This window comes from Crassostrea angulata, chromosome 4, assembly GCF_025612915.1.
Source record: "Crassostrea angulata isolate pt1a10 chromosome 4, ASM2561291v2, whole genome shotgun sequence".
NCBI lineage: Eukaryota > Metazoa > Mollusca > Bivalvia > Ostreida > Ostreidae > Magallana > Magallana angulata.
In genome coordinates this window covers 35,676,750-35,702,579 of record NC_069114.1, presented here as the reverse complement: position 1 = coordinate 35,702,579, position 25,830 = coordinate 35,676,750, and the positions used below count along the sequence as shown (strand labels likewise).

The 25,830-nt window shown below is 34.5% G+C and overlaps 2 protein-coding genes across 6 annotated transcripts in view; both read right to left on the bottom strand.

The window, feature by feature from the left end:
* Positions 1-18,388, bottom strand: part of LOC128182546 (Kv channel-interacting protein 4-like) — a 116,467-nt gene extending 98,079 nt beyond the window's left edge. The window contains exons 1-2 of one of the 5 annotated variants that reach the window (XM_052851250.1): positions 18,242-18,388; positions 8,293-8,412 (exon numbers count right to left, since the gene is read on the bottom strand). In XM_052851250.1, the coding sequence (XP_052707210.1) occupies positions 8,293-8,412; positions 18,242-18,266 (145 nt within the window). In that variant the 5' untranslated portion in view covers positions 18,267-18,388. Of the gene's footprint in view, positions 1-8,292; positions 8,413-8,574; positions 8,873-14,376; positions 14,499-14,539; positions 14,669-18,241 lie in introns of those variants that run through there. The other 4 variants (XM_052851247.1, XM_052851249.1, XM_052851253.1 and 1 more) reach the window with 4 other exon arrangements.
* A 4,207-nt stretch (positions 18,389-22,595) lies between these two features.
* Positions 22,596-25,599, bottom strand: LOC128182545 (cyclic AMP receptor-like protein A). Its single transcript, XM_052851244.1, has 2 exons — positions 24,920-25,599; positions 22,596-24,692 (listed from the first exon to the last, which is right to left on the bottom strand). The coding sequence occupies exons 1-2, from the start codon at positions 25,450-25,452 to the stop codon at positions 24,236-24,238; spliced, it is 990 nt and encodes a 329-aa protein (XP_052707204.1). The 5' UTR covers positions 25,453-25,599; the 3' UTR covers positions 22,596-24,235.
* Between the last annotated feature and the right edge of the window lie 231 nt (positions 25,600-25,830).

The window sequence follows — 25,830 nt, the reverse complement described above, 5'->3', positions numbered from 1 at the left end:
TGCCAAATTCAACACAAAAAGAAAGGGAATCATTTTACAGTGATGTACTTGAAAACAGCTGCACAGGTAACTATCGAAGCCATGTTCAGTGAGGTGTGACTATCTCGTCTAGCCACTGGTCAACACTGTCGGTAAAACTTCAAAGTATGAAACTTACAGCAGAGTGTTTGTAGAAGCTTCTCTGAAGAATGAAGCACGAGAAAAAGATGCGTAAGAAATTTTTAGGCTATCATGACACAAAAAGAGCAGATTTTATGCCTCTGTGATAACAATGACGATACACTTTTCCTACTAGGAAAAATTTGCTGTCGGGAAGAAAAAAAAGATCTTTTTTGTAATTTTATTTTTTTTCTAAAAACTCAGAAAACCGAGCGGCGGGTTTGTAAACCTAAAATTAAAAAAATGCTGGCCTTACGAAGCTCTGCAAGTAGAGAATTGCTGGAATCATTGATATTTTTCGCCGTCAAGTCTGTGTAAGAGCTATGCACCAAAAAAAAAAATCAAGTGCCAGTGGTGAATTCGGCGTATACATAGATGAACGTCCAGGGACGAGTGTAGTTTGGATTGGCAGTTTTGATTGATAGTAGACATGGTCAAAGCATTGAGCGCTACTGGTTCTCCCACAACAGCCAGCGAGGGCTCTCTCAATGAGAATCGGTCAATGTCGGAAACGAAAGGTGCATTGTATCTACGTTTCTGTGTTGTCGTTTCCTTTTTTCCCTTAATCAGACTTTTTATTTATTTCAGTAAATAATGTCACTGCTTGGTGCCAGTGAGAGTAGTTCGTCTTTTTGTGACTACATAAAACCCTTTTGAACTTTTTTCAAGCAATTCTTGTATATACTGTAGTGAAGAGGCTGAGAACTTATTTTAATTTCTCTGTGATATTTTAATTCCTTGTTTTTTTTTCAAATTGTTAAACCTCGCTTTTCTAATTACCGGCATTGCTCGTTTTCCATTTTCTATAATGTGTAAATTGTGCGTCTTACAAAATTAGATGCAGCACTGACGCAAGAACAACTTGCAGAATTATCACGTTTCCAATTTACAAGTCAAATCTGCAAATTTAACAAGACTGTTATTGACCCTATTACTGCACCAAGAGAATTTACATTGTTCATTCTATTTTAGAGTCAGGCCGCGAGAAAGAAACGCCATCGACATCCTCAGATGTCAGACATTATCACGCAAGTAATTACACATCCGCCTCACCCAGGCCTATAACAGATATACAACTTTTAACTTCAGCAATTGTGCACATTATCGGGATAAAAGGGGCTTTCACTAATCCGATTACGTAACCACTAAGCTAATCTGATGATCAATATGTGGCATACTATTTGATATTGTAACAAATAAATCGAACACCCCCTTCGCATTCTCCTCATAAAAAAGAAAGATGAAAAGCAAACAAATTGTTTCAGATAATTGTTCGTTTATGTTTACGTCCCCATTGGGTGAGTCTGAAAACAAAACCCTGCCAAGCTTGAGAGAATGGTCATGAACACTGTGACAAGATTGTTTTATTACATTATTTTCAATTCCGGTCTTTCAATACTAAAACTGCCCATGCGTAAGAATCGTGCAAAATAGCATATACGCTTGTTAAGAAAAAATATTGAATAGATAAGGGACGGTGTAAATTTCACTTAAAACATCTGCGGAGTGTAAGAAAATCCATATCCCATATAAAATATTCATTTGTTGCAATGTCATATCTTTAAAGGCCAGACTTTGATGTCATAATTTACTACCAGATTGGTAATCCGTGTTCTGTGGTAAATCAACTGTTATAGGTTCAAATTGTGTAACTTTTACATCAGTTTTTTTTCTTATTGCCTCTTTGACGCTAAAGCTCAAAAATATTATATCTCTAGCTTGAATTTCATGATATCCACCATTTAATCTTTGTTGTTTTACTCATCGAGTGTCGAATGTTATCAATGGGTAAAAACATGTAATTGATTTCTAGCTCACCTGAGCGCAATTACGCAAGTCCGTCTTTTAAACTTCTGACATTTTCAAATTCTTCTACATAACAACATGTTAATTTTAACCAAACTTAGAAGAAAGCATACTTGGTTAAAAGGGAGTTCAAATTTGTTCAGTTGAGGGGGGGGGGGGGGGTCAACCCACCCCCTTTACACCCCTTCCGAATTCTATTCACTAGTAGCTATATTTTTTTTTACAAAGGCTTCCCTATATATGAAATATACTTCGTTAAAGCATGATTGCCAGGGATTAGGTTAAACCTAATTTACTCCTGGGGTCGAAGGTAAGTCACAATTTGGATGTGTATGTCCAATGTACGCTTACAATACGACAGATTTCTACGGTGGGAAAAGTGATTTTCATCATGTGAAGTTGACATGGATAAAAAAACGTTTATGTATGAGGAAGTTTTAATGTTCATTGTTTATACTATAACCTCTTGGGGCCGAAGAGGGCAAAAATTAGGGCATGGGTTCCAACATCACGCACGGTATTTATTAATCAGTATGACATCTTCGCTAGCCAAGGATTTCCGATACACTTCGTATATGAGAAGAGTAGTGTATCGGAAACCCTTGCCTAGCGAAGATGTCAGTATGATTGAAGCATTAGATTTTATTTTGATTTGATTTGATTTTTGGGGGGTTACACATGAAACATCCAGATCAATACATGTACTAATATGTTTAGAATGTAGCCATCTTTTATCCATTTTTTTCGGTTAATACATGTGAAAATATTATACATATTTCATATATCCAGTCACTGGATAGCAAATACTATAGTAAAACTAGCCAAAAAAGTTCTTACGTGTAAAGCAAAAATACTAGAGATCTTACGCAACAATCAAATCCGATTTCAAAATGATTTCATTTTTTAATGCCATAAACTTAATGGAAAATGATAGTTCCCAAAATATGGCATGCGCGTTATGTGACAGCACAAGAGAATTGTGCCGGGCCGGGGGAAGGAAAGTGGGGGGGGGGGGGGGTATACATAATTCAAATTTTACTTACTCTATTCTGAAATTAAGTTGGTCTGCAACGAAATTATTACAGCAACAAAGAATCAGAAGTTGACATCAGTGCTAACTTAATTTGAAAATGTCACTGAAAGAAAAAGCGTCAACCAATTTACAGATTACGTCAAGAGATTAATTTTAGCCAAGAGTTTTGAGTAAATTTGTCCCAAATGTCTCCAATATACCGAACACTTCCTAACATCAGCTTTTACCGCGTCCCCTCTAAAAAGGTCAATGTATTCATTCATACTAAACAATCTTTATTTTTCATCTCATGAAAAATGAGAAAAAATGTGATTATCAGCATTCATAAACAAGTATTTATTTGACTTCCTTCTTAAAGCTGATGAAGAAATAAACTACTGAAAGAATGGGAAATTGGTGGGCTTATTTAATGTTTGGGGACCGGAGCTGCTTGCGTCAGATAGAAATATTCGACATAAAATCTCATCTATGAGGATGAATAAGTGATGACTCTAGTTTCTTTGCCTTGCAGGATAGCTATCGACCGAGCATGAAAGAGAGAAAATAAAAACACACACAAAACATTGAATATAGAACAATCTATTGGGATTGTAACTTTGTTATTCTGTTTATGAATTAGTCTTATGAACATTAAAGTGAGTAAATCTATAAAGTATACCCCCATTCAGTGCTCTAGAGGACAGAACTTGTTTCCCCTAACTTATAATAGTTTGTTTACATCACATGTCTTCGACCGCAGATAAATTCGTTATCTACTTATAGAAATTCTTTTTTACTGGGATTTGGAAGCCGATAATAGGTTTATATTGGAATGGAATAGAGTTTACTCTATTTTGATCGTTGCATGCTCAATCCAATGTCAACAAAATAGTGCACATTCTTTCTGTTATACGATACATGTAATAAGTACTGAATTCTGCGATCACGCCGCCATTCGCGAGAATAAAAATCGCGAGGGCTGAACTTCATAAAGTTTACAAAGGCCAGAAATAAAAAACGTGCTTTTAAAATCTATATTTTTTGCGAATCTACGCGAATATTGATACCTTGTGTTCAAGTAGGAATTTACATTAACATAAAACATCAAATAGAAATGTAAAAACTATTTGCTGCGAGAAAGCAGTGAATGTAACAAAGCTGTTTGTGGGAGTAAATTTGCAAACTGTTTTCAAAATTTGATATTGTCAATTCAGACAACTTATGTTCCGCTATATATACAGATATATGTAGATATGATGCTAAAGAGTTGAACAAATAAATCTTTTATCAATTTATAGACGAATAAAGGTTTAAAAACATTAATTCTATGTAAATTGATTCGAAATATTCTCAATATCTTATTTTAGACAAAGAGACAATTTATGGGTGTCAGGGTTTGTATCATTAAAACATGTATATACAATTACACAGCATACAAGACATACGTTCCTGTCTTAGCTTTATTATACCGGATTAATATTATCATAGTGCGTAGAAATATCATGCAAAACAACAAGCTGATTTTGCTACATATAAGATAGGAATGTCGACAAAGTCATGTATTACTAATATCATTATTGTGGATGATGGGGCAAGGAAGTGGGTTATAATTGATAATCTACACGTCAATGTTAAAAAACAAAATGCATTTATGGTTCGGCATTCAATATGAAGCATAAAAATGATTACATATAATAACCTATTTATTATTTTGAAAAACTTCTTTTAGTTGCTTATCCGGCCTATTCTCCTGAGAATACGTAGCTAGTTGATTCATAGCCTCCCGTCCCAAGAGATTGCCCTTTTGACAATGTAGATGAATAGAGATCCCATGAATATAAAGGAATTACGCGTGTCCTCAATAATCACATATGAGGCATAAACAGAATTTTTCATCAGCTTGCTCTACCAGGCGGCGAAGGACACGCAGGGTCGCTATAGTTTTTCAATCAGTCAGCATCGCGATGCTTTTGTGTTGTAAGACAGCCATATGTCTAATGGTACGTTTGCATGAGAAGATAGACATCATCGATGCACTTTTTCATTCTCACACGCCCCAGCATTTTGCGTGTAGGGAAATAGGATATATATCTGAGCCATGCTTTTCCCTATCTCCTGCTACTAAGCTCCTCAACAGGTTTTCTATGAACGTGCTTTGAGTTTAGGTGTGCAAACATTCATGTATACAAGTTGTTTGCTTGCGATGAACTTACGACTGTATGGCATTCATATTTGTCGGTTCCCCGATTTGACCTGTACAGTTAGGCAAAGCTGTTGGCATTTTGAATACAGAACTACAATTCCGTTACTATATACAAGCAAGAGGTGCATCGCCTACAGTGATGAAATTGTTACGACCTATCCAGTAGATGCATGTGCAATTGTAACTTTTCATGATAAATAACCGTTATGTCGACTTGATTTAATTGGCATTATGCTAACAGCAATAAACGTAACACGTAAAGAAAATTGACTTTAACATCACACAGTTTACATGCAATGCCTACTTATATCTTTCGAAATGACCCATCATTTGGGATTGCAAATGTTTTATTTAAAACCTTTCTTTATCAGAAAAATAACATATCTGGTGGTACCAAAAGGAACCATTGTTTTATATAGATTAATATGACAAAATATCGAATCTTTTTATTTCAATGAAGGCCTTCAGAATTTCTGGTATCAGAAAAATTAAATTACTTGTGGTATAAAAAAGAACCATTTTTTTTAAATGAATTAATATGACAAAATATGACAAAATATCGAACTTTTTAATTTCTGGTATCAGAAAACTTAAATTTCTGGTGGTTTAAAAAAGAACCACTGTTACTGACACAACTTTCTACTTTACTTCTTTGTATAATAAAACACCTCAGCACAGTGCAACTACATATAACCTTTAGCATTCAGTGGAATTTAAATTCTCTCAATTGTTTAATAATGGTCCAATATCACAGATTCAAAATGCATATTAGATTTTGGAGGACTGTTTAACTTCAGGGTATCAACTTTGAACAATCAGTTAAACCATGCATCACATATAAAAAGCAATTATCATTCAACATTCTACATAACCCAGGTGTGTAAAGGTAATGTATCGACTTTCCTGCATTTCACTTCTCAATGCCACGGTATTAATACGAACTGCATTGTTATATTCGGTCAAAATGTGATCGATTTCTGGAATTATCAACTTTCAGCAATTGATCCATAACACCCTATTTTACGAGTCGGTAAACTCGATACACAATTAAAGATGAACTCCAAAGCATGGCGCTATAAAGCGTCGATTTGACCCGTTTTAGCTCAGTTTGCAAAAGTAGAGAGAAAAGTTAATTGTCAATATGATGCATATTACGAATATAACTGTAATTCAAATGATCACTATATAAATTGCCTGTCTCTATCTAATATTTTACAGTCATTAGTTGTTGCATTCCAATACTCACCATGCATTTGTATAATTATTTGAAACACTGATATTTCTATCATTATTTTCATAATACAAACCAATTTAATTCAAATCGCCATGAGCAATCCAGAATGCCTATTTTTCGTAGTTGTAGAATGGAGAACAAACCTTCCATAAAACGGATGTAAAATTAGACCATATTGTGTCGAGTTAAACCTGCACGTAGTCCGATTTGATGTGCATAAAAACATATTGAGTCAAACATGATAATGAAGTATAAGAAATGGAAGAAGTCAACTGCAAATTGATAAAAAGAAACACTAAAGAAAACACATCTCAGTGTTTTGTAAACAAGGACGACCTCCATTCTACATAACCGTTTGTTTTATACATGTGTCTAAATAAAACCATAAGTAAGTTTTCCTATTTGCAAATATTTAGTCTAACAAAAAAAAAGGTCGAACTCAATCAATTCACACATGAGCTATTTCTTTATATTATGGACCCCCATAATTTCTTTTTTTTCCCGACTTTTGTTGACTTTTACCAAAAAATGCACTTTAGAATCGTATAATTTTGAAAACTTTCATTATTTTGACAACATCCAAGGCATGTTTTTTTAAACAAATAATCATACAGCTTCAAAATTCTGGGACTTCAGTTCTTTGCATTTATAATAACTTTTATCGACTCTAATGAATTTCATTTATGTACAATTGAATTTGAACCTTTCCTAGAGATGCTCACAGAGATTTATACGAAGATCCAATGTGCTCTTTACAGATAGTTTCTTGTCGGTATCTGGACCCTGTTGTACGACATATCAAAGGAATGCCTAAGTGTGATAAAATTTACAATAAGCAGAATGGATCTGTAAGACCTAGCAAACAAAACAGTGCTTTCATCCGTCTGCGCGCACTGTACACCGAAAAGTGCCCGTTATTGTTTTTACCGTTTTACAACAGAGGCAAAACACTCGACTAATAAACACTTGCTTCTATCCTTTTATTTTCCAAATGTGCTTTGATTGCTTGAGTTTATCTTTTATTTTATGCCACAGGAGCCACATTTGCACTTTTGCAAAGATACTTAAGCTGTGAATTCTAGTTTTATCACACTCGTTTGCGTTCCTTTGGTACCCATTAAATAGATTTGTTGAAAAAGAATACTCAGTATTATTATAACATTGCGAAAAGTCTTTGTCGTTCATTGTGTATTAGTTCTTAAGTCAGAGCTGACATATTGCAAACTCGGTGTATGTTCGCCTTTCCATCTGTTCGAGCTCTCCATTGAGTGAATATACGGTATGACGTAAAACCTCAAAGCTTCTTTATTTTTAATCTGAATCCGTTACAACAACATGTAAACGCGATACACTCAACCCTTATGAACCTTTAAAAAGCATGTTCTTGTGTTATCAGGTTGTGTTTTTTCTTACTGAGGTTTTTAAAAATAGATTTCCTTTTTTCTACTTTAACTATTTTTTCTATAAATACGGAAACATTGAATTGAGTGACTGTACTTAGTTTCATCTCATTCAGTAGAGAAGCGACGACAAATTTACAGAGCCAGGAAAAAAATCATTTTTGCGCTGACAATTTCATTGCATACTCCATCAATGTTGTATGAAAAAGCCGATTCCACTACCGGAAACTGTTTTGCAAATATCAGACTTTACATAGCGGGATTAAGGAATAACGGCATTGATTTATCAATATGGCATAATCAAGACGTTCTAATGTATGGTAGAGACGATTTAAAATTATAAGCCCGGAACTCAATCCATAAATAAATCATCGGTCGTTCTTTGGATGAGGAAACTCTCTCTCTATCTCTCTCTCTCTCTCTCTCTCTCTCTCTCTCTCTCTCTCTCTCTCTCTCTCTCTCTCTCTCTCTCTCTTACCTCCAGTAGACATGAATGACTGACTTGACTGTAACCTCTTTCTCACAGATCCCCGTGGTGGAATTCGAGCTCTCCCGGGGGAAGATTTCCGAAGCTTTAACTTCTTGATTGCTTGTCCCACTGGAAACAAAATATCAAACATTCCATTAATCCTGTTAGATTTTCTATCTTTATAACCCCCCAAAAAAAGACATTTCAAAGGCCAAGCACCAAGCCATTTTTGTTAGGCATTTTCAGAAGTTCCTGTTTTCCACTTTATAAATACTACGATAACAAGCGTACTTCTTTGCTTAATCCTGGACATGCTTTTGTAACTTTCCAAACTTAATTAATGAAATTCTTCGGCTCGTCTTAGGGCCTCACATAATGCATGTGAATGCGTGGAGATACACGTTGTACGTAAACACCATTCCAATACCAGGATACTGCTTCGCACACAACAAAAAAATAATAATCGAAGATTCTCTTCACTTTCGGCGTTATATGTATGTTCTGAAGGGACCCCAACAAAAAATCAAATTTTAAAAATCCCTTTTACACGGAGACCTGAGAGTAGTAGTTGAGTGATGTTTGCAGTGGTTGTAACATTTGTTTTTGAGATCAGCACCGGAAGGCCAAAGCAGTAGTGTATGGATGGAAGCTGGTTAAGACCTGCCCGGATTCTGATAACTCTATCATTGTATTGGTCCATGTATTGTTTTGCACGTTTAAACAATTTGTAGATCTTATTAACACCGAGTTCCATTGATTTCTAACCCCCAGGACTTTTTCACTCGCATACATTTATTTGGCGGACAATTGAAAATTGATCCATTCCAAATTTGCAGTGAAAGAATGTTAAGTGCCGATCCCAGGCTTTCTTCTCTTTTTAAATGCGATTTTTGCGACAAAACTATAAAATTTACATCTTGAATTGTCTATGCAATTTCCAAACGATGCACATGAAATCCAGTTAAAATCGATAAGATGGTAGTCACTCGTTATCTGTTTTTATAAAGATTTTATCGTTGTTCAAATATGCCAAGATATTTATAGTACATGTATAATGCAAACCTCCTGTAGACAGATTACTAATTTATTCATTAATCATGGGTTTTCCCTTTAATTCAATCATTATAAATTTGTACGTTAATATGTGCAAGTTTTTGGTATATGTGAGTCTGTGTGTATTACAAAAAGTTCTAGAAATTGTTTTATATCTTTTATTGTACAGACGGTTTTTACCTCGGAAAATAGTAAAGAAGTTATAATGTATAAAAGAACAATAAAAATGCACTGCATATGGCAATATTTTATTCGGTTTTGAATTAAGTATATGAGCATAATCAAATACTTGTGATTTATATTTAAATTCAATTATGCAAAAATAATTTTTGTAAGACAAACTAGTGTTTCCGATAAAATAGTGAGAGTGCGATTATGATGTTTGGGGAAACAGAACAAGTTAAGCACTAAAGAACTCTGTAGAAAAGCAATATTTGCAAGTGTTGAAAAACCCATGATCTTTATGGACCCTCTCCTGGAACTTTGTTTACTCTACCAATAAAAATATCTCAAAGACACACCAGAAGGCAGTTTTGTTTCCGCGCCATAGAGCGCTCTTCCCAATGATTTCCCTCCAACGCTCTCTCGGCGTACAGCATGACGGTAAACTCAATCGCCATGGGGGTTTCGCTAACTTTTAGCCGTTCTAGGAAAGCTATGCATCAAAGTCACTATTACTTTCGGTCCTGTTGTAATTTTTTTTATCTACAAACGAACACAAATTTGACGAATGTGGTATGTAATCCAATTGTCATGCTAACTGGGTTTTTTAGGGACTGCGGTACTGGCATGACTTATAAAATTATCCGACACACGTGCCTGAAAGCCTCCAGCGTATATTCTGATACACTGCATCACATTTCATTTCTGTACGTTGTTTTTTAATGCACACCTGCTATTCAAAACTTAAACTAAACTATTCGGCATTTTTTTTTTTATTTTCACAATATCTTAGCAATTTTAATGTGAAAAAAACTCTTCACCGATAAAAGCCAAGGACCAAAGGAATAAATGAAAACAATAAAACAATACCAGTATTATTATGTTCATTTAAATTGATGTTCCAAGATGAATTTCATATGTATTACTGATAATACTTAAACAATATATCAATGAAAGAAAGAACGTAAAAAAAGGAAAAAAAAGACTTACGAGCTCTTTTCTCCGGGTTTTTATTGATGAAATAGTCCCCTTTTCTCTATTCTGACTAAGCACAAAACAAGACATATGATAAAACTTGCAGCAAGTCTAATTAATTTATGGGGGTGGATTTGCTTAATATGTTCTTAGATTGCTCATCAGATAATTTAAAACACCCTGGAGGGCAACCTATGGTTAATAACGGTATGCAGAGTTTCAATCCCAGACATTGAACTTACTGCTTTTGGGAGAATCATTTGTTTCTTCTACTTAGTACAGTAGTAAAGCAGTATCTCAGAGGAAATAAAACTGACTAAATAAGTACTTATACATGCATTACATGTAGTTGTGCAACAGCTTTACCAATCGTAGAGTCTTTATCAGAACATACAGTTACAACAAGAAGGAGCCCTACTCCCTCAGTTGGTTTTATTCATATTTTACACAGTTATTAATATAGTATTGCCTTAATTAATAACTGCACGTTTGAGGAAAGCAGTCAGAAATGTAACTATCCATCCGCGACGCTTTTCAGTCTCTGAAGCCTTTTTTTACACGTGGACGGCTTAACATGCGCGGATTTAAGGGGGTTGGGTCGGGATCCGGACCCCCCTGGAATTTGCAAAATGAAAAATGAGTTAACTGTTATTATATTATTGTGAAAAGGTTCGCCCCCCCCCCCCCCCCCGGGAAAAAAAAATTCTGGATCCGCGCCTGCTTTTACTTGACCGAATGGAAGTGATTTACTATAACTAGTACAAGGTCATTTATAATCAACTGGAACTGTGCCGATCTAGATAAATTAACTCATAAGTGTGAATTTTCCAGGAGAGGATCTGCCCCCCCCCCCTTCCCAGGCCTCTCACATCTAGATGCGCTCATGTTCTATAAGAATTGACATTCTTGGTATTGGCTAGATTAAAGTATTGTTTGACGTCATATTTGAGAATGTTTAACTCACATCGAGACCAATGCTTTGACCTTGGTTTCGCTCTCACGGCAATTTGCTTGTATTCGAGGATCTGTATCTTGCCTACGCCTGTAGTAGCACAGTTTTAACTGACACTGCTGCCTTAAAACAATAGTGGTGCATCCTTTCCGTAAAAATGAGAAATAGAAAAAAGTTGCCCCCAGGGAGGAATATCAGTACTTTTTGATATATTTACATTCACTAATGTTTTGCCTCTATTTCTTACGATTATCGATTGTAATTCGTATACATAAATGTCAAGACAGAAGATCCGGTGAAATAACCCTTCTGTCGGTGTAAGAATATATACGCATTCTAAACTGCTTTTGGAATTATTCTATAGATTTTCAAATGACAACTTATTTATATGTATAGTAGTTATAATAAATGATTTTTACGTCGTTCATTGATGTCTTCTTAATAATTTTGATGTTGACTTTAAGTTATTTTTTGGTAGATGAACTCCAAAGCCTTGCACGGACTGACCTCAGACTTCCGGGTATCTGTAGTTACCATGGTTACCTTCACATATGCTTTGTGTAGCGTTTTTATCGACAATAAAGAGTTACGTTCTTTTACTTACTTTTTATGGATAATTGATTAAATGATTTAAAGGTAGATGCAAATATAAACAGTCATATGCTTTCTTTCATGTTTTATGTGAGTATGAATGTATAGCTAACATTGCAGGAAAAATATACAAAACCCGCGTTAGCAATTTTAGCTACATGTACCTTCATAGCTCGAATGATCCACCGAAGAAAGCATTTTTATTTTTAAATGATTCGTAAGAAGTGGTTGTTGATAGTAAAATTAATTCGTCAAGAGACTCATAGACATGGGGTTTTACACGATTCCCTATACTCTTCAAATGACAAATTTTCAAAATCTCTGAACTTGGCCTTCGAACGGATAACTAATCATATCATAACAATTTAGAAACATGGCAACTGTACTTACTAGAGCCTGTGATGACGAAATGATAGAGATATGCTTACAATCTGAAAGCTCTTAAAACAGTTGTCTGATGTAAGGAATAAACTGCATCAAAATCTTGAAGGCGTGACCATCATGATCACAAAAACACTTAACTCAGCCAGGCGTCTAAACCATTAATTCACTTTCACATTGTTCATACATGTCTATAATATATGTGGTCACGCCTATCGAGTGGTTGGGGATGGGGTTTGTGGGGTTTTTTGGGGGAAGGGGCTTTCAAAATTCGATGTTCTTTCAATAATTGCATGCGCTCAGTGCCAATGAACAGTAAGAGGGTTCGTTATCGTGCTAATTCCTGTACAGGATCTCGTTTCATTTTGTCACAATCACATATTTCACTCATGCTTGACGAGCGAAAGCTACTCTTGCCTGAGTTTCGGCGTTCTGCTTTCGAATCAAAGCTAGACATGTTCTCCAAAATAACATACTGTTTAAGTTAATAAAAGGTATTCGTACAGAATACACATGAATAACTTATTGTAAGTAAATGTCGAACGTTAATTAAAATCAATTTTACTGTTTCTGACACAAAAATTGTATTTCAAAGGCGAGCAAATTGTTCGACATTAATTTTAATACCTTTTCTGTAGGCAATGAACTATGAAGGCATTCTGATTATTAAAAGGAGTATTTATGTTCCAAAAATGCACGAAATGGTGTTCAACAATGCACCAAAATGTCACGAGACATTATTTATAAATTCTTTATAAAAAAAATTGTTTGATAATTTTCGAAAAAAGTAAGCAAAAGGCCCAATAACCACATCGCATACCTGAGAAACAATAGCAATAATTCTGATCAAATAAGTATCAAATTCAAAATATCTTGACTATTTAGTACAGTAGATCTTGCACAAAATCTTCCAATTTTCATCCACACATTTTTATGCTTAATATCAAGCCCTTTTTCTTATTTCAGTAAATGTGAGTTTTTTTCTTAATTTATATCTTAAAATTCCCCCTCGGTGGCCCTGCTTTTCTCCAGGGAATTAGAATTAGGAATTAGGATTTGATCAAACTTTAATCTGTGGTTTCACACAAGTTTCAGGTTTTTTTTTCCTTTTCCAGAAGTTATTTAAAGGTTTTCTCACTTTGAATCATGATTTGAATAAACTTGAATCTACACTACCCGAAGTTGCTTCCACACGAGTTTCCATTTATCTGGCAAAATGGTTTTTAATATTTTTTAATAATGCTAACAAATTTGTAATAATTCTAAATCATCTTCCCCTTAAAGAGGGCGAGACCCTTCATTCAATCAGACTTGAATTCCCTACACTCACTGATGCTTTTCGGCAAGTTTGGTTGAAACTGGCCCAGTGGTTCTGGGGGAGAAGATGAGAAAACGTGAAAAGTTTACGACGACAGACAACAAACAAATTTTGATCAGCAAAGCTCACTTGAGCCTTCGGCTCAGGTGAGCCATATACCTTATACCTATATGTCTTTTAAAATCGTTATTTAAGATTAATTTCCACCTGAAAATTTTGTTAAAAGATGTAAGTTTAACAGTTTAAAACAGTAAGATAAACTTATATTTCAGGTTTTGATTTGAAGAAATAAATGAATAATACTCCATTTTATTCCCAACTGCAGAGAGTGTGATTTTGTGATGCATATGTATATCTGTATCATACATCTAATGATACATGAAATAGTAAGTCGAAAAATTGTACGTGACTCGCTGCACTGTAACATGTATATAAAATACCAAGGATGTTATTGATATCCCTATGATCCTAAATTAATCTCAACGATGTTTTTAAATTAACAAACTGTTTAGCTTAATCATTAAGTACAAAAATATATTTAAAAAAAAGTTTGCCGAACTCAAAGTAAGAATGTCTAAACACATGAAGTTGTGCTATGATTTGACTACAACGATGGTCAATGAAAATGAGTTGATGGAAAAATTCGAGTTTCAATACTCACTTTTATTTAGGGATGAATACCCTTAATGTGTCCGAACAGGTTTTGCATGATGCAGATACTAATTGCAGTGTACGCTAAAATCATAACCCAAGTCTTATCCACTCTCGCGAAGTCTGCCTGTCTGGCACTAGCTACACTAAATTACCTCGGCATGAATACTTACTGGCAATTGAGGAAGAAAAAAGAACGCCCATGACATCTGTAACCAACACGCGAGGCAATGCAGACGGTGACAACAAAACTGTCCCACCGAAAGACACCGCCTATGTGCGCAAGCAAGCGGCAGATGGAAAAAATGATTTTCATATATAAAGGACGTCGGACAAAGACTTGACGGTCATATAAAACTGCGTCTTTTATACGGAAGGAGGAGTGAGTTTATACAAAGATATTTATCTTAGCCGAGGGTAGAACGGTGTGAAGGGAAACTGCTAGTCTCAATGACACCGACGGATTGATCGTTTTGCAACAGTCGGTTCAGAAAACAAGTATTACTATCTATGTGCGGGTCTGTAAGGTTATGATTGGTCATATTTAATTGATCAGTTGGCAATTACTGTATCAGATTTAGGGGTTTTTTGTGTTACATCTGTTAGGGTACAAAGCTACAACAACGTAAAAAAGTAAATGACCAGTGTGTGCATGTATCGGCTAATTGACGTTTATCTTGCAGATTGTAGAATGTATGTGTATCATTGCAACGCTTTCCAAGTAAGCAAAATCAACCCAACTATTATAGGTTATTGCTCTATTACTGATATTGTGACAGTTTATGTTTTTTGCGAAAAAAAAATCCACAATGGCGTTATTTAGTCATTTCGATATTATTTTTGACAGATCAAATATTGGGTTAGTGATTGTTAGAATGACACTTTTAAAAGAAAAATATGCTAGTTCCTATGCTTACATTATAAATCTAATGTGTATCTATATATGGCCTCTCCATGCAAATACGTTTTTATAAAATTTCTTTCAAGAAGCATGATGTGTTTATTTTCTTAAGATGTGAATTGTACAGTACTGTAATATATATATATATATATATATATATATATATATATATATATATATATATATATATATATATATATATATTTATATATATATATATATATATATGCAAAGTGTATGGCGAATACTTGGATTTGTCTCCCTTTTTAATTGGTGTAAACATTTGCTATATCTCTCGCACTGCAGTAATTAAAAATCATCCTGTCGAAAGTTTACTACAGATTAAACTGGAGAGGGATAGAGAAATTGCAGAGACGTTTAAAACAATTAAGTTAATGATAGGCAAGTTTATGAAGAACTAGTACGTTTCTAAATCACCGGACTCGACCACAAATCACGCGCGCTTTTTCCACATATTCTAGTAATTTCGCGGCGGTTAATTATATATTAGCAGAAACAATTACACACTAATATACGGCGGTAATTAGTGTGGCGAGACTTATCCTTGGTCATTACAGTACAGCCCAAGAAAGTCGATCTCCCTTATTTGCTCTAGCGTGAAAATCGAGAGGTTAAAATCCTATGTTTGAGAGAGAGAGAGAGAGAGAGAGAGAGAGAGAGAGAGAATTATTCATCTTCAGCGTACGACGAAATGGAAAAAAGACAACAGAATGCCCATGCAGCTGTGTACATCAAGTGTGTAGAAAATGTGGTTAAAAAAGATAAAACCAATATCAATAAAGGGTATTCATATACAGTAAAACTCGGTTATAGCGAAGTCCTGAGGACCAATGAATTTACTTCGCTATATACGTATAACGAATTCGTAATAATCATGAACTATAGCGAATTCACTATATACATGTTTTCTTTAACCAGATTACAATGTTTGCTAAATAAGGCTTAGAATAAAAATACATTTCTTTGATATCTTTCATAATCGGATTGTGAGTCAAAATATTTATATGAAACTAAGTTCATTCAAATTATTATGTTAAATGGTAGTACAGACTTTTTTGAACTGTAAAGAAATTATAAAAGTGTTGAATTTCGTTATTATTTACCTCTATGTGACTCAAAATCAGTTCGCTATATCAGTAAATTCGTTATATCCGAATTCGTTATAACCGTAAAATTTTGCAAAGATTTGTTAAGAATTTTACCGGGGACTCCAAAAAACTTCGCTATATCCGAGAATTCGCTATATCCGTGTTCGTACTAAACGTACATGTATAAACCAAAAAAAATCTTACCTCTTCCGAAAAATTTGAATAACAATACATTATAAAAAATCATTGAATTTTGAAGAAATAGTGCTAGATTAATATTTGATATTTAAAACAGAGACAAAGAATAGATTGTCGCTGAAAAGATGACGTCAGATTCAAATAAAATTTAGGCGCCAATCCATCAATGTTGTTTGCGATGCATTGTCGGCGGGTGTGTAGAACCAACAATTAAAATTAAAGTGTCTAAAAGTGTGAAAATAGAACGATAAGTGCTCGGTAAACAAATATTTGCCACCATATAAAACTCATCGCGAAATTATTCGACCGAACTTGTGTATGTAGGATGGTAAGATGTATTATATTAAACATTGTTAGATAACAAAGGACAACCAACCGTGCAATAATGAAGAAAAACAATTGGAAAATTAAAACAAAATCCGACAATATGATGTTGCATTTCAACATATTACTTTGAAACAGTACTACTTGATGTCGACAAATTCATAATTTCAATTTACAAATGAGGAACATTTCTTTAACTTTCCACACAAACCATATTGAATTTTGCAAATAACAGCTATAAATTTTGACCAATGCTGATATAAATAGATTGAAACGAGCAAAAACTCTGCTGATGCATAGATTGATTGTGCATGAACTGAATTCCCTTGCACCAAAATGCATTTGGTGGGAAATCGTTTTTATGTCATTCGCAATAATACATGCTATAAAATGATAACTCGAAAGTGGAATGATATTCTCCGGAGAGTTTATGCCGTCTGTGAGAGAGTACCACCGAGAATTGCGGATGGACTTTGAATCAGAGATGGAGGAAGACATAAAATCTATTCAACTGTATATCGCGGTTATTTGTCCTCTTCAAAATTACGCTGTTTCTGAGTCTATTTTATTAAAGCTATAAACCATATATAGCACAGTAACAATGATAAAACGAATGCGCCAAAAAAAAAAATACATGTGTCATCAGCTGACTCATTCATTGTACTCTTTCTGGTCAATGATTTACTAACGATGACGAAAATGATAATAGTGATAAAAAATACGTAACAATTGAATAACTACAACCATTTTTTAAAAATATTATTTTTATAAAACAAATCAAGATCGATTTTGTTCTCATAACTTAAAATTTCTTCATCTAAAATTTATTTTCAGAATTTGTCTATATGAATGCAATACTCATGTTTTTGTTTAACAGTGGACGGTTAATTATATATGAGTTGCAGTGTCTGCCTCCCTATGTGTTCCCGACAAAACCTTATAATCCAGAACACATTTACTTGGTGAGTTCCTTTCAGTTAGTGTATTAGACGTGACATGATTACTGTCGTAGGAAACCGGGGTAATGCATGAGCGCATTCTATACGATAGGTGCGCTTTTTTTGTTTGTTGTTTTTACCAGAACAATAAAACAAACTCGGTTACTTATTTAAATACTGCATGATCATGCGATTCACATATAAATAAATCTTTCCTTATTTCATATACCTATATAAATTTTAATGTACAAAATGTCCTCTAGGATGACATTATCTCGAAAAACGATTGATTCACGCCTGATTTACTTGTACAAAATGCTATTGTTTGTTAACTTAATTTCGTACTATTGACATTTAAACAAAGTTTATACATTAACGTAGGATATTTGGAATTTATGGGCTTACCTGCAACTGCCGGAACAATATTCATCCCTGCACTGGTACGAAAAAAGCAGACGACACTTTGTCCGGATGAAACGGAATGGGAATGAATGGAAGGCTCTGGTTATCGGAAAAGAATGACAGTAACAATCAAGTAAAGCCGAGCATGATATTGTTTGTTAATTATTTGGTGAGACATTCTTTACCGGAGTATATAATTGAAAAAAAATCGAGGGGAAAAGTTTATTGCCGAAACTGTAATATTGGTGGAAAATAGTTGGATAACGCGCGCGAATTAACTTCATTATAAGAAACATTTTGGCATTAATAATTCAGATCGGGTTCGGTTTAACGACATCGTTACCGCTTTGTTCGGTATATATTTGAACATTACTTGAAACGAGGTAATTATATTCTCCACCAATTTACAAAAATCACAGAGAATTTAATCTCCCTATTGATGAATGAGCCAACTTCAATCACTAGCTCTGAGCTTAAGTCTTGAAATGCATCAATAGAGTACAATGTTCTGTTTGTATAATTAAACTGATACGACTTATATAGAATCAATAGGTCATGCTTTTGAAATTTTTGAAACAATTTGATAATAATTTCATTTAATAATTAAAAATTTTAAAGCCATTATGATAAATAACATATTCTTTTTAGTTTCCATAAAATTTGAACAATGTTCTAGACACCCTATAATTAGTCTCCAGTTGAAGTCACGGTTTCATTTAACGTTCATGTATGTACAGTTAATGCCTGTAGAATTTTCATGTAAATTCTAGGGGTTTTATATACACGGTTCTTGGGATCTTTTTTTAAGAATTATACAAAAGAAAGAATGTGGACGAATGGGGTGGCGCAGATGCAGATGCCTATTGGTTTGACCGTTACATGTATACATATACAATTTGAAAACATTTTAAGTTCATTACTTTAAAACGTAATGAAGGCACCCAAAAGCAAGAATCTCGACTAAAACCAGAAAGATTTTAGTATCCAAGAATATAAAAAACGTTTCTTCCCAAACCCAAGAATTCAGGTTGCTAAGACAAACTTACAGTACGTTATACTTAAACTACTTGCCCATATCGAGGGTATTACATGTAATGAAGAAGCCCCTTTTTTAAGAAGGCATGGTGCTTCATTTGAACAAGCTTTAATTCCCCCCAATAAAACAAGAGAAAAGCTGTCAAAATGACAGCAAACCGGGTTTTCGTTTGAGTGAACAGTATCCATAATCTATGTGTCAACCCTGAATTGATGAACACTGCCTATCCAGAGAAATGGGCACTCTATATGCAATATTTTGCAAAAAAATAAATAAATAAATAAGTTCAACATGTGGTGTTTTTCATTAATTATCACATATTAAAATCTAATTAATATGCACATCTCTGATATATGTACAATTGATCTGCAAAACAAGAACTTTTTGAACTGTATGAGTTATCCATACAATAGGGGTATTCTACCAGTATATGCAATATTATACGAAAATTGACGAAGTTCAACAAGTATTTTCCCCCCCCCCCCACAAATTATCCAAAATCCAAATCCAAGTAATGTGCACATCTCTGATATATATATGTTCAATTGATCTGCGAGACAACAACTTCCAAGCTTTAAAAACGTAAGATAAGTTATCTGTGCAATAGGTGTACCCTTTGGCAGCCGCCAGCCATTTTCCTCAGTTCAATAACCGGATTTTTCATTAAGAAAATCCTATTTAAAATATTATCAACTTTGAGACATAGGGGTTTCAGAGGACAAGAGAACGCCCATTAACGCCAATAAGGCGCGTCGAATTAATTCTGATCAGAAAATACACGTAATACTTGAGCAATCACCTTAGGTAAACTTGAAAGTCAGTATTTTTATTTTTTTTTTCATCAGTACATGTACACCAAGGAAATGAAATGTTCGATGAATTAATTAACAATGTGCGTGTTTGTCAAGACCCCTCACCATTTGAAATAGCACAAGGATACATTCAAGTTATAAGCTTCCGTTTACACATATCGATAAAACGCCTTAAATGTATACTGTTATAAAAATGCTATTTATTAATGTTCTTTAAGTGAACCACACACACATACCGTAATTTTCGGGGCATATGTGGGGCATAGGCCGAATTGCTCATTTTTAGACAAAATTCAAGAAAAATCCGGTATATATATAAGAGAGAGAGAGAGAGCGAGAGAGAGAGAGAGAGCAGAACGAGAGAGAGAGATGAACATTTAAGTTGGTATAAAGAATTAATATAAACGAAAATACACGAATAGACACGTTGAAACAAAATACGTGTAATTGAGACATTTTTTTCCTCACTGAAAATAGATCTACATATATATACAACTAAATGCTTTCGGATGGAACGCCATGGCTGCCTTATGTTAGATGATTTTATTATATGCTGTGGGTCTATTATTATATGCTGTGGTTCTATAATTATATGCTGTGGGTCTATAATTATATGCTGTGGGTCTATTATTATATGCTGTGGGTCTATTATTATATGCTGTGGTTCTATAATTATATGCTGTGGGTCTATTATTATATGCTGTGGTTTTATAATTATATGCTGTGGTTCTATAATTATATGCTGTGGTTCTATTATTATATGCTGTGGTTCTATAATTATATGCTGTGGGTCTATTATTATATGCTGTGGATCTATTATTATATGCTGTGGGTTCAATTATATGCTGTGGGTTCATAATTATATGCTGTGGGTCTATTATTATATGTTGTGGGTCTATTATTATATGCTGTGGGTTCATAATTATATGCTGTGTTTTCATTATTATATGCTGTGGGTTCATTATTATATGCTGTGGGTTCATAATTATATGCTGTGGTTTCATTATTATATGCTGTGGTTTCATTATTATATGCTGTGGGTTCATAATTATATGCTGTGGGTTCATTATTATATGCTGTGGGTTCATAATTATATGCTGTGGGTTCATAATTATATATGCTGTCGTTTATTCGAAACTAGCTATTCGAATTCGGATTTCTCGTTTTGGAGTTTACATTTACAAGCACTTTCAGCTGACACCAAGGACAATGGTCGTGTGACCTTGACTGAGACCCATATGCTAAAAATTGCTTTTCAGAACTTTGTTGTCGCCGGGCGCATAGTGTTTCACAAACACATCTTGTTTCAATTTATCAATATTATACTTTCAGACAAAGCAGAAAATGTGTTTGTGTTTTAAATCTTTTATACAATAAAAAATGATTAAAATACTGAGTATGCAAAATTGATTTCTTGTTTTATTTACTATTATCAACTATAATAATTTAAGCTTTACTATTAATCGTTGATGTTTTAAAAGATTCTTTAAAGGGAGTGTGCTATTAAAAATCAAGTACAAGCTTGAGAATCTATACTGTCATTTGAGAGTACGTTACTGAAAGTCCAAGTAGCTCAAAAAATTCTATGTCTCGGCATCTCTCTTAGCGCAGCCGTACGTGTTTGCTCACGAATTCTATCAGGACACATTTTATGCGTCCGAATCGTATATTGTTTTTGTCCTGTTTGTCTGTCTGTTGTCAACTTTAACCTTCGCCATAACTTTTGAACCATAGGAGAAAGAGACTTCGTATTTAGTATGCATACTTCACTAATTAGGTGCTTTTAAATGACACATAGGATAATGAGTTTGTGACCTTAACTGTGACCTATATGCTAAAAAATTGCTTTTTCGAAATTTGTTGCCGCCGGGCGCATAGTGTTTCACAAACGCATCTGATTTTAATTTGATAATTTGTTTGCCCCCCAAATGCACCGTTACTGTATTTCTTTTATGGATCCGCCATCATAAATTTATTAAGAGAGTGAGAAAATTCTGATCTTAAATTCATGTCTTTTAATGAATTATGAGTAGTTTTTCAAAGGGAAAAAAGCCAAGTTAACCAAAATAAATACAAGATGTGTTTGTGAAAAACTATGTACCCCCAAATCTTCGATGACAGTGGCATAAAATACCGCAAAATTGAATCTGTGTTGGATTTCCGGGCATTGGGCGAGGCTGAATGCACATCTCTACTTCAGTTCCTCAGACAAATAAAAGATAGTGTTTTCAACATTGCGTACATGTATAGAAAAGGTAACACACTATAAAAATGTGTCCTGATAGAATTCGTGAGCAAACACGTACGGCTGCGCTAAGAGAGATGCCGAGACATAGAATTTTTTGAGCTACTTGGACTTTCAGTAACGTACTCTCAAATGACAGTATAGATTCTCAAGCTTGTACTTGATTTTTAATAGCACACTCCCTTTAAAGAATCTTTTAAAACATCAACGATTAATAGTAAAGCTTAAATTATTATAGCTGATAATAGTAAATAAAACAAGAAATCAATTTTGCATACTCAGTATTTTAATCATTTTTTATTGTATAAAAGATTTAAAACACAAACACATTTTCTGCTTTGTCTGAAAGTATAATATTGATAAATTGAAACAAGATGTGTTTGTGAAACACTATGCGCCCGGCGACAACAAAGTTCTGAAAAGCAATTTTTAGCATATGGGTCTCAGTCAAGGTCACACGACCATTGTCCTTGGTGTCAGCTGAAAGTGCTTGTAAATGTAAACTCCAAAACGAGAAATCCGAATTCGAATAGCTAGTTTCGAATAAACGACAGCATATATAATTATGAACCCACAGCATATAATTATGAACCCACAACATATAATAATGAAACCACAGCATATAATAATGAACCCACAGCATATAATTATAGAACCCACAGCATATAATTATAGACCCACAGCATATAATTATAGAACCACAGCATATAATAATAGACCCACAGCATATAATAAAATCATCTAACATAAGGCAGCCATGGCGTTCCATACTTTCGGACATGCTTTATTCGTTCAACACTATAAATACATTGTTGTAAAATATCTTCATCGCGAAGTTAACAGAACAGAACGATTAAAATATAATAGCTTTCAAAACGCATAAAAGAATGTAAGTACAATTCATGATTCACTATCACATAGTCACGAATGAAGAATGCTCAAATCATCTACCAGATATACTTTAAAATACACAAGGGGTATTTCATTAAAAAACGTAAATGCATGTAGATTCAAGGTTTAAGGTTTGCAATCATATAAATAGTGACTTTGGGAGGGTAACATTTGAAACTGTCTTTGCGTGGTTCATATATATGAACATGTATTTTGAGACAGCTACACAAAATAATAGTTCGATCGCAACAATGGTTTGATTTGCGTTTGTATTAATTAAATTCGGCAAACTAAAATTCTAATGAACAGGCACTCGTCACCGGGTGATTCTACTTGACTGTCGGGAGGAAGAAAAGTTACCGATAGCAATGAATTTCGATGTATTGTCAACGAATGAAATGGGTTTTAATAACATCATATTAAGAGATGGTTCTTTTCCTAAACCCTGGTACGATATTTCCTAAATATAGATGGGCGCAATATTACATACACGTACTGTACATGTATATTATAATTAAGTCTGATTAAAACTACCCCTTTCGTCTTATACGGTATTGAGAAGGAGTGGTTTTAATCAGACTGATTATAAAGTTTCCTCACAAGTGTCAAATTACTTTTTTTTTTATCTTTAATATAAATCTATAAAAGTTATTTGATTGAAATGAAAACTCTCGTGAACTTTTCGTTCAGAACAAATTGGCAATGATCATTCAAATCATGAAAATACATTGATGTATAATAAAACAATGCACGTAGTATCGTTTTTTTAAAGTGGATGGTCAATTGGATCGTACATTTATATTTCTTAATATTTTTTGTTTTATAAATGGCATATTTAATTCCAAAACGTGGAGGGACCAGCCCCATATTGCTACATGCAAGTGAAATAAAAATCACGTATACGCATTTCAGTGTCATTTTGAGACTTTGTTTCATTTAAATATTGTTCTCTGTGGTAATTTTTTTAAACTTCAACAGAATAAGACAAAAACTCAATGTTCTGTATATTCACATCACAGAGAAAATGTGTTGGATGACGCAATCGCTGACATTTCGGTGCCTTGTGTCTTCTTCTGCTGCTTCAGACTTCGCTTCCTGAGAATCAGTCTTTGCCGTATGATGAGGTACACAATCAAGTTCAGAATTCCTCCGATGTTTGAGAAAGTGGTCACCAGATGAAACAAAAGTTGTGGAACGTTGTCCGGTGTGACGTAAGCCCACACACCAAATATGGCCATCGCCCACCACTGGATGAAGAACGCCACGACAAACAAGGACATGTTCCTGGCAGCCGTGAAGTTGGCGGACATGAGTTGGGAACTGTCGCCAAGATGAAGGCGTTTGGTTTCTTTGTGAATCCGTATCCAGGTGAGGATATACAGAACGATATTCATCACGAGGATGAGAGCGAGGGGCACTGTGGTGAAGAAAAGGTTGGCGACCGTTCCCTTCACACCGTCAAAGTAGCAACTGCAACACAAACAACTGGACTATGACTTTGTTCTATCTATATTTATTGAGACTTTGCAATGAAAGTTGTCAATACGTTAAAAGTAGAAGTTATATTCTCTTTAACGATAGAAGCTTGAAATCAAAAGTTTAAATATATTGAGAGAGAGAGAGAGAGAGAGAGAGAGAGAGAGAGAGAGAGAGAGAGAGAGAGAGAGAGAGAGAGAGAAAGAAAATATGGTACATACAATGTTCCATTTGGTCCAAGTTGTCCTAGGATACCAGCCAAGGCAGAAAACAGGAAAGGTGCCCCGAAAGTCCACAACAGAAGCCTATAGTCCTTCTTACCAAACGGAATTTGCTTACTGAAGTAAATCAGTACAAAGGCATTGATGGCCACTATATTGACCATCAAATTTTGGGCACTAACAAACACCGCCAGGTTAAAGCCGTAAAACTCGCACAATTCTTTGGGATATACATGGTTACGGACAATTACGATATGCAAATGGTCCGTGAAGTGAGCAAGATTAAATCCACCATCACAAAGAGCAAGATACACCACGAAGCGTTCACTCCTGGTCCACCGGAAGAAAGTCTTGTAGCTCTTGTGACGAAATGACAATGTTAGGACAATAACTACACAGATAAAGCTCAGCGAAATGCATGTTAGTGCCGGGATATGGATGTACAGTAGTTGACCATTGGCAAGGCCATACACCGGCAAATCGTACCCACTCCGCAAAATCGTCTCCGTTACAGAGCTATTGGACGCGTTCATTGTGTTGTGGTCAAGTAAACATATCCATCAACTAAATAACATTTACCAATTTCTACGACTTATTAAAACACCTGTCAGCGATTAAACTAGCCACCGTTTATTAATGCTGTACGTAGGTCCAACCTTTACTACTAAAACACCGCTCCTGTTTGATTGGTTTGCGTATATATAGGATATTTCCGTTCCCCGGATCAGAAATAAATAGGATTATTATGAAAATGTACCACTACTCTAATTGTTTGTTGGTGGGAACAAAGTTTATATGTGTTCAAATGTTTGACCCAACCTAATTTCGCTTTCTTTCAGCCATGCGCTGCATAATGCATGAATTATATATATAATTCTTGATATTATTTATTCATTGTGGCATTTGCGTGT

Excerpts from the sequence above, each read along its gene's own strand:
- LOC128182545 (XM_052851244.1), bottom strand. The coding sequence starts at position 25,452 with ATGAACGCGTCCAATAGCTCTGTAACGGAGACGATTTTGCGGAGTGGG. Across the intron at positions 24,693-24,919 it reads CTTGGACCAAATGGAACATT|TTGCTACTTTGACGGTGTGA; the intron begins GTATGTACCATA and ends TTTGTGTTGCAG.